This window comes from Plectropomus leopardus, chromosome 18 (genome assembly GCF_026936395.1).
Source record: "Plectropomus leopardus strain MGB_pleo_1.0 chromosome 18, ASM2693639v1, whole genome shotgun sequence".
Lineage (NCBI taxonomy): Eukaryota > Metazoa > Chordata > Actinopteri > Perciformes > Serranidae > Plectropomus > Plectropomus leopardus.
In genome coordinates this window covers 26,830,345-26,840,251 of record NC_142193.1, presented here as the reverse complement: position 1 = coordinate 26,840,251, position 9,907 = coordinate 26,830,345, and the positions used below count along the sequence as shown (strand labels likewise).

Genomic DNA, 9,907 nt, shown 5'->3' with positions numbered 1-9,907 from the left:
CTGCCACTGAAAATAAGTGAACGCACGCACACACAGAGCTGGTAGATGTCACAGTAAGATCCAACTGTAAGATTTTTCTTCCCTCTGCATCACAGCTCAATCAGTGCTGTTACTAAATCCCACTGAAAAAAAGAACCGACTTCAACAGTGAGGCTCATTCATAAAAGTTAATAGCTGATGAGAGCTGCCGTTATCAAAGTATCACTACAACTCGGGACTGAATGACGGATTCAGCTTTCAGTCTGCCCCCATGTTAAGAAAAAGAGAACCACTGCCTCCACCTGTTGCCACCCTTCCTCCCCCGTCCTCCTTTTCCTCCTCCTCCCCCCTCTTCCTCGACCTTCTCCGCTGACTGGTGTAGGAGCGAGACGTCCTATGATGTCACGCTCAGCTCTGTTCTCCCAGACAATACACCCACACCTCCGGGGCTTCCCCTGCCCCGGCAACAGGGGGAGCTGTTGTGTCCTGGTGGTATGTGTGCTATGACTCATCGCCTCCTTTCTCCCACGCAGGACACACATGCAGTCATTTACACACACACAGACACACACACATAAGCTAAAACAGCCGCGCACAGCTGCTGTCGAACTCCATAGTGATGCACACGTACACAAACACACGGTGCATCATTGGGTATAGGGTGCAGTGCATGGACAAAAGGGACAGGGGCTACATGTAGGATGTGGGGGCGGACTGATGGAGATGTTGCCAGGGGCAACTGATATCCCAACACAGCTCTGACCCCGGTAACGCCTGTGGGTTATTGAATCAATGGTAGTATTGATACACATGGAGAGAGTGAGACAACAGAGGAGATAGACCAGAGAAGGACAGAGAAGGACAGTGTGTGTGTGTGTGTGTGTGTGTGTGTGTGTGTGTGTGGTCTTTTGTATTGCTGACTTTACACGTGTTTGTGTACTTTTATTGTTTTTACCAAAATGCGGCAATTCAGAACGCTGTATAATGGGTTTGTGTTTATGCGTGTGTGTGATGATGATGTGTGTGTGTTTGTGTTTGTGTATGTCCCACATACACAAACCTAAATGTGCTTTCTAACCTTGTGAGGACATGGGTGTCTGTGGGACAATTAAATGCCAGTGTGGTGGACTAAAGAATGTCTGACTCTTCAAGGAAGTCTTGTAGTGGTTCTCTGCATTTTTTTTAATGTCCTGTTTTCTCATGTTTTGTGGTCAGTGTAGTTTTTTAGTGGAGTTCTTGTTTTCTAGTTGAATGTGGGGATGTTGTTCATTATTTTGGTCTTTGGTGTATTTTGACCCCGACACCTTTTTTTGTGCCCATGTTCTACAATTTTAGTTGATTTGTCTCTGTTAAGTAAGGTCGCAACACTTGCACATTGTCATTAGCATGTAGCCAGTAGTGAGTTCATGAGACCTTTTTGCCAGAAACAGCCGCCTGCTGCTGAAAACTACTGAAAGAGGTGAAACTAAACTTAAAACGGCAGGTCCTAAACCCAAACATGAGCTAAAAGACACTAAAATTCTTTATAGGAATGTGGGAAACAGTTGGATGCTAACTCTGTTTGTTAATCTCTGTGCAAAAACTATCACATTATATGTATAGTCATTTAATTGATTTTTTTTTAACCCTTTGGTGAGAGCAACCAGCAAATATTACCTGAAAATAAGAAACAAAAAATAAAGTAAGGTAAAATTTTTTTTAAAAAAAATCCTTTTTAACTGAACTGCTAGAAAAACAGGTGTTTGCAGCTACGTGTAATCATCTGTCACAGATATAGCTGAATACTTTTGAAGAGCTGCATTGTTAAGTGGTAATATGTTATGTATCGGGTAAATTAGTTTCTATCATCACTTTCTTTTACTTGTTCGAGCAAACTGATGCCACTGTTATCTGCCTCCACCTGGTTGTTTCTATTGAAATCTACTGAAAACTATAGAGTGATTTGGTGGCTGCTTTCAGATATATTTTAATACAAATTTTAGAGCAAGAGTAATATTGTCAAAGTAAATGGTCGTTGTCTGGTATATTCACTAACAAAGCATGCAGAGACAAAGCTACGTGATGCAAAATAGTTATTTATTCTTGCACCTAAAAGGAAAAGCGAGACTTGGTTACACACACAAACAGCGTTTTTGAAAACAATGTGAGCCTGTAAGTGGCACAAAATAGCATGTTTAGGTGGTGCAGCCTGTTTTGTATGTGTGGCTGGTATGGTCTCAATATTGAAACAGTTTTAAAAAATCAGTGTCTAATGTATTTCCACTGTCCTGATAATGAAAATGTGCCAACTCTCTTAGTTCAGATGTTTTTGCCAGTCTGTGAACACAGGTGAAATGCATCATAAGTTATTTAAATCCCTCAGCAGCAGTTTCTGATAACTGATGAGTAGATCCGGTTAGAGCTGATCACATTAATGAATAAGAGTGCAGAGTGAATGAAAGCGAACTTTTAGACCCAGCGCAATGGACAGTTAAGTTTCACTTTCACTGCAATTGGTGTTTGAGTGGTCTGTCTGTGACAACAGTGCACTCAGCGCTCTGAGAGTGTGGTGCAATTAATAACTACAAGGTATTTATATTTTGACTGTGCTGCAAAAATCTGTTTGTGGTGGAAGATGATTTAATTGAGAGAGAGAAACTCATTTAGAATTTAGGACGCCATTTTTTTTTTTTTTTGGTTTTAGAACTTGATGATGTCACATTCCATCCTGATGTCATCGGTCTTTGAAAATTCAACTCTAAAGAGTTCTGCTTTGATGATGTCACATTCCATCCTGATGTCATCGGTCTTTGATGCTTACCTTATGAATAGAGGCACAAAACTGGAAAGAAACACAATTTGATCGGATAGCAAGGAGGTTACAGGTACGCAGGATCTAGCTATTTCAAATACTGCACTTGGATAAGTGTTTGAAAAAATTAGTTAGCAGAAATGAAATATTTAAATTACAACGATAGTAACATGGAGGCAATGTGTGAACCGTTTGAGGTAGAAAAGAATGCTATTCTCTGTAGCAAGTCAGCACGCTACCTTATCGTGGATTTTAATGGAGAGGGATGTTTTGGAAAAGTTGCCAAGTGCATCAACCTTGAAACGCTTGAGACAACAGCCATCAAGATCCATCACAGGAGTGACGATGAGGCCATTTACAGAGAAGTGGAAATGCTCCAAGAACTTAACTACCTTGATCCAGAGAAAAACAATATTGTGGAATTCAAAGACTATTTCACATATCAAGGCCAGTCTTGCCTCGCTTTTGAGATGCTAGACAGGAGCCTTATGGACTTGGTAGACCAGAGAGGGGCACCACTGACTCTAAATGAAATCCGTCCAATAACACAGCAGCTACTTGTAGCATTTGAAGCCCTGAAGGATGGTGGCATAATTCATTCTGACCTGAAACCTGACAATGTTATGCTTGTCAACCATCAGGATCAGCCCTTCAGGGTGAAATTAATTGACTTTGGTTTGGCCCTTCCAAATTTTGCAGCGAAGACTGGAACTGTGTTACAAGCAGGCGCGTACAGAGCTCCAGAGGTGTACTTAGGGCTCCCGATTACTGAGGCAATTGATATGTGGGGACTAGGATGTGTCCTCGCATATCTGTATTTTGGCTTCCACCTTTTCAGTGTTAACTCACCATTCAGCATGTTACAAGCGATTTGTAAACTCCTTGGTCAGCCAAGGGATCACCTGCTGAATGCTGGAAAATACACCAAACAGTTTTTCACCAGGGAAAAGGGGCCAGCCAAACCACAGTGGAGACTGAAGACGCCAGAGGAGTGTTTTAGAGACCACGGTCGAAAGCCCCCCAAGAGCAAATGGATTTTTGATTCCTTCAGTAATTTGGCAGAAGCAGTAGAAAGTCAGTCAGTAATAGGGGATGATATTGAGTTTAGAGACAGGATCGCATTTGTAAACCTTCTACAACAGCTGCTCAGTGTTGATCCTGCAAATAGAATCACGCCCGGGGAAGCTCTAAAACATTGTTTTATTACAATGGAGCACCTAGAGGAGAACATGGACACCAGCTCTTATGTACAAACCGCCTTTGAGCTGATGACTGTCTGCCCCATGGAGGAGTCAGATGATTCATATGGATATGATTCTTTTGACTCAACTGATGGAGCAGCATACCGTTCTCCTCAGATCTCCTGTGGCGCTGACCTACAGGCAGTGCAATTTGGGTCCTCGAGCGGTGAAGTTGTCATAATTGAGAGAGTCGGTTATGACGACGGGGACCCACAAGCAATCTCCTGCAATCCTCCGATCCCCAATGGTGCAGCTGCCATTAGACCTGTAACACCTGATTGGGACACTGTTAACATCAGCCAGCACAGCTCCCCAGGATAGCTGAGAGAAAGAGGAAGAGATTTCCTTCTTACTGTCAGCATCGACCCTGAGAGAGCTAGCAGAATTCCCAAGGATTGCCAAGTGAAAGAGGAAGTGATTTCCTTTTTCACTGTCAACATTGATGTTGAGACGGCAGAATACCCAGGGATTGCTGAGTGACAGACGAAGACATTTCCTTCTTAACACATTGAAAGGACTAATCCACATTGACCTCCAGACTTCAGCCCAGACAAAAAGAACTCTCTACAATCACTGCGGGTACATGGACATGAAAAAACGTTGATAAGGCTCATCTTGGTCATATTTGGGATATGAGTTTGCATGAGCACAGAGAAACTGGGTTATTCACATTTTGTGTATTCATCCCAGTTTCTTTCAAGGTTCTGAAACGTTTTTTTTATGTCCATGTAAACGCACTGATTTGGGGGGCACAGTGGTGCGGTGGTTAGCACTGTCACCTGACAGGGAGAGGGTTCTGGGCTTCTTCCTGAATGGAGTTTGCATTTTCTCCCTGTGCCTTGTGGGTTTACTCCGGGTGCTCCGGTTTCCTCCCACTATCTAAAAATATGCACTTTAGGTTAATTTGTGATTCCAATTTTGCCTTTATTTCGTTGAATAAATCATGTAAAACATAAAAATATATGTTAATTTTTATTTATTGAGAATTTCGGAGAAATTAAGAATACCTGCAAACTCTTTTATGAAGTATAAAGTGGATTTATTTGCTTCTGAAAGTCTGCTGCAAACAGGAGTAATGTTGATAGAATTTGTAACTTGAGTACAGTGATGTACAATACCCACAGCACTTCAGCAAGGTCCAACTTCGTTGTTCTCCACAGGAAAATAATTGCTGAAGCCTGAAGGTAGTGCTCTGGTTTTAGTGTGATAATTGAAAAGAAGAACTTTAAATTGATTTTCAGATGCCTCGTGCAGCTGCGCTACATCCTATTGAGCAAAATCTAAGTCAAGTCTCAATGAAAATGATTGTCTTTTTTAACTTGTTGATCTTAAAATATTAAACTTTTTTTTATGTGTTTACACATGTTGGCGCATTGTATTATATTCAATGATTGCTATTTTGTACCGCATAGGGGTGAGGAGACAAACATTACTACAAGCAACATTAGCCTATGTGTGTGCAAACACATGTAAACATTGTATGTGTGTAAAATATACTTTTCCACATTTGGATCTTTTCTTTCTCATATTTAAATGAAACTGGATGGTGGAGGGATGGACCAGCTGTAGGCATAGTCATCACTGTGGTTAGAAGCAATACCTAGAAACAGTGGTGGATGAAGTACCTGATACAACTGGCACAAAGGTCCTTTTTTCAACTTAAAATCACTTGAAGCTCATAAAAGAACACTTGCAAAAATAAGCCCATTTTTAGCTGCTGTCTGTTAATGTTGTCATCCATACATCCTGACATCCTGACACTGGTTAGAGGATATAACTGTTCCATAGTAGCACACTGCCAGGATCTATAGCTGATTTGCTGATGTTGAAGTCGATAAGGGAGTATCTATAACAAACCACCTCTGGCCATCAAAGCTATCCCACTATTGTTCCCCCATGCACAGGAAGCAAGGTTTGTTGTGTTATTGTTGGATGAGGGAGAAACAGTGAGGGCGCTGGAAAAAGGCTGTGCGTGTGTGTGTGTGATGTGTTACACTGTGTGTGTGATATAGGTCTGTGCTTCATGATGTGAACAGCGTGTCACCCGTGTGTATTGATTGGTGTGTTGGGTGCTGCAGCAGGGGGGGGAAGCCATCGGTATGCTGTACCTGAGTCAGAGCGGAAGAGGAGCTAAAGCGGAACATGGAGCCGTGCAGGAAAACACCTGGGAGCTAAGGGAGTACAAACAAACGCAGAGGAGGGAAGAGGAAGACGAGGGAGAGGAAAGGCAGGATGAGGAGGGGAATTAAACAGGGAGAGAGAGTGAGAGCAGCTGCGGTTGAAGCCTGGTGGAGTCCAGGAAGACGGCCGGGGAAGAGAGAGTTCCGGTTTATACGTCAGTGTAGCATCATTCAGATTGAGCTGCTTTAGAAGAAGTGACCACAGCGGTTTTAAAACTAATCTCAGGCTTACAGATAGCTTTCTTGATCCAAAAAATACAGGTTCAGAGTGTACATGGGGCACCAGTTGTGCAAGTGTTCAGTTGCTTCAGTCACCAGAAAGTTGTGGCTAAATTTGAGAGTTTTAGCTGGAAAGTTTGATCCCGCTTTAATGTTTTTGCAGTAAACGTAAAACCAGGGTCCCTACAGACTTTTACCAATGAATTTCTTTAAAAAAACTGTATAATATTCAAGTCAATTTCCCATATAGAAATAGATTAACACACACATTTCCCATGCATCTGCACATAAGCAAACTGATAGTGCGTGCTAACTTTACTCGCCTGTTAGGCATTTTTTGCCACCAACTAGCTGCATAATTGTGCCCACTGCCAAAAGACCAGATTGGCACATATAGTCACTTCACAAATCTCAAGACCATGCCGCTCTTTGTGGCATAAAACCCAAAAAACACAATAGGATGTTAATTATTGGCCTTTACAGATGTTGAAGTTGAACTGAGCTCTGAAATGTAAATATTTGACAGGAAATTCAACTAATGTAGCAAGAAGGTCCATGTAGGGAGGGAGGGTCAAACACAGGACTTTCACCAAGGAGACCAGTGTTTGTGTCCCATGTGAAACCAAAAGTCAACACTGAATTTTTAAATGTTATGTAGTCACTGTCATGTTACATTTGTTTTCCGACATATTTGTTGACTCACTTCACAAGTTACTTAACAAACAGATGTATTTTAACCCAAACCATGATCTTTTTTCTAAACCTATCCTAATAGTTTTGGTGCTGAAACCTTCATTTCCAGTGAAAACACAAGTTCATTAAGAGCAATGCAAAAAAAAAAAAAAAACCCTAAAAACTGTGCATGTAAAATGTGGGAATTGACACACAATCTCTGAACGTCCAAATCTGATGCTAGAGGACACCTCGTAGTTTGAAGCATAGGGTCACTAACCAAGCTGCCACATTTGATGTGTTGAGAGTGAGGAATTTTATCAATAATAGATAAAAACAGATTAAAAAATGACAACAGTTAATTTTATTTGTTTTATAAAAAACACACACAAAAAAGCACAGGCAGAATGACAGAAAGTAGCACACCATAAACTGTCCCTTCCTAAGCATCAGGGCACCCAGAGGTCCTGCTCTGTTGCAGTTGTCCAGACATCACATCCTTGACACAGTTCCCTGGCTGCCATGCAGCTGAACCGGGCCACTCCAAAGTTTCTTCCCACTCTGTCTCTGCAGATGGCATTGTTTCCAGACACAATTTTCATTGTATCTGGAGTAGGAGGGGATGGAAATCACTGCCGCAGTAGACGCCAGGCGCATATGTACTCAACGACCCTCATCGGCAGTCGAGAGTCGGTCGCAGGTCTTCTTGCCTGGCTGCCACCCCCCCTCCCTCCCTCCATGCTCCCCTACCATCGCTGTCTTCTGGGAGGTAAAGCCTGGATTTCCCCGTTTCCACTCTTCCTAGCTCTTTAACAACTAACGCCTGGCTCTCACCCTCTCATTTAGCACCACTCCTCTCATTTCCTCTCCTCCCCTGTTAAACCATTATGTCCTTTTATTCAAAAAAAGCTTCCTCCTGCTCACGTTTTCCTCTGTGTCTACCTGCTCTGAACCTGTCCTCATGTCAGCATAGATTAGATACAAGAACAACAAATTTCTCCTTCATTTTTACAATTGTATTCATTCTATTTGAACAAAATCTCACCATCAAAATCTCAAAAGTTGTGGTATCAGCCATCTTTCCATATATATATATAAATGTGTGTATGCTTATGTACGAGTATTTCTTCCTCACTCTCTCTCTTTTCTTACCCAGAAAGTTGCCTCTAATCACCTAAATAGAAAGTGGCAACATTGCTCGCTCTTTCTTCCTCCTCTTTCCATTCACACCCCATCAGATAAGTAATTGCCTTTATAATGTAATAAGCAGGTATGGCAGAGATATTTAAGGCATTTTCGGATGCAGTTTGGTATTCGCTGAGTGTTCCCTGTGCTGTCCGGACCTGTCTGATTGTTCGCTTTGATTACAGGGTCCTCGGCTCAAGCAAAGTATTAAAACTTCCTACTAAGTATGTGTGAGATACGGTACGGAGCACAGAGACTGTGTTTGGATGTGCATGTTTGTGCAGCACATTATACATGCGGCTGTGAGTGCAGGTGTGCACACTCTCTCCGTGTTAAAGCCTTCCAAGAATCTGTGCGGCGGACTTGACGTCTGTGTAATTTATGGCGCTCTCAGGATTTTCAACTTTCGGTGCAGCAGCTGCATGGCAAAGCAACAAAGAGAAGCACTACCAAATTACAAAGGTGTCAAGCGTGGGTGTGCCACATTAATTACCTGCCGCCTCCTGACCTTTTATTTTATGTGTTTTTCAGTGGATATTTAGACTCTTTATTTTACATCTAATAGACCTAACACAGATTCATATGACATACTTAGGTGCTGAGAGGTAATAAGGAGTACGGCTATGCGTGGACTTTTAAGGCAGGTGCTTAAATGGAGAAAAAAGAAGGTTAACCCCCTGACCCTCCTTCAGAGCTACTGTGAATTATTACCTTTCTTAAAATGTGAATAGAAGTCTCAGTATCCACTGTCTAATGATACAATTAGATCTACTAATAAACCTAATTTGACAAAAGAACATCATTCAGTAAATTTAACATTTTTATGAGCTCCAATTTAATACTGGATTGTGGAATTTTTGAATGCAAATGAACGTCTGTTACAGTCAAAAGAGTTCACACTCTGCTGAGTAAGGCTGTTAGAGAAAGCTCTCTGCCTTTTGCAGTATACTGGAATTGTTGAGTTCAGTGTCTGTGGTGAATTTTCAAAATGAACATCCCTGAACGGGGCAAGAAGGGGATGTGGAGACCGTAGCAATGGGGCAGCGGCTGGGATTATGGCAGAGGCTATGGCGGCAAATCCTTAAGGCTAGGGCTGCCCCTTTAAAATTGGATCGTCAGTTGGAGACTGAGATTACTTCAAGTCGAGCAGTCATTTGTTTTTGGTTTTTTTTGGCTCATCAGTGTGCTGTGCAGTGTACTTCTTGAGACATTTTGGTCTCCAGATTTTGCTGTGTAATGAGCACTCTTCACATGACTATTCTTTCATTCAGTCAATATGCTGCACTCTATAACATTAATGGTGCTGTCACACTTGACGTCTCTGAGAGCCCATTCAAACTTTACAATACATCATCAAATATTCATATTGAACAGCCAAATCCGATTCGACTAGCCTAATTCTGAGTCAGGTACAACCCTACTAAGGGCGCAGACACACCAAACCGATATCAAAGAGCTAGTGGCAGGTAAAGGCTGATGGCTATATTGCCTCACATCACCTGTGTCTCAGGCAAAAATGTCGCACATGAACACACCTCAATGCCAAGGGCCAATTATAATGAACAGTATGCGCCTGCGTGATAGGATATAACTTCCTATTTTCATCATGGTTCCTAAGGGTCAGCCAGATCAACAATTTC

At 42.0% G+C, this 9,907-nt stretch overlaps 1 protein-coding gene across 1 annotated transcript; it reads left to right on the top strand.

Annotated features, from left to right (window-relative positions):
• The first annotated feature begins 2,934 nt into the window (after positions 1-2,934).
• On the top strand, positions 2,935-4,332 carry LOC148186518 (homeodomain-interacting protein kinase 1-like). Its single transcript, XM_088069087.1, has one exon. The coding sequence runs from the start codon at positions 2,941-2,943 to the stop codon at positions 4,330-4,332; it is 1,392 nt and encodes a 463-aa protein (XP_087925213.1). The 5' UTR covers positions 2,935-2,940.
• Positions 4,333-9,907: the final 5,575 nt, after the last annotated feature.

Coding starts and splice junctions, on each gene's coding strand:
- LOC148186518 (XM_088069087.1), top strand. CDS start 2,941: ATGGAGGCAATGTGTGAACCGTTTGAGGTAGAAAAGAATGCTATTCTC.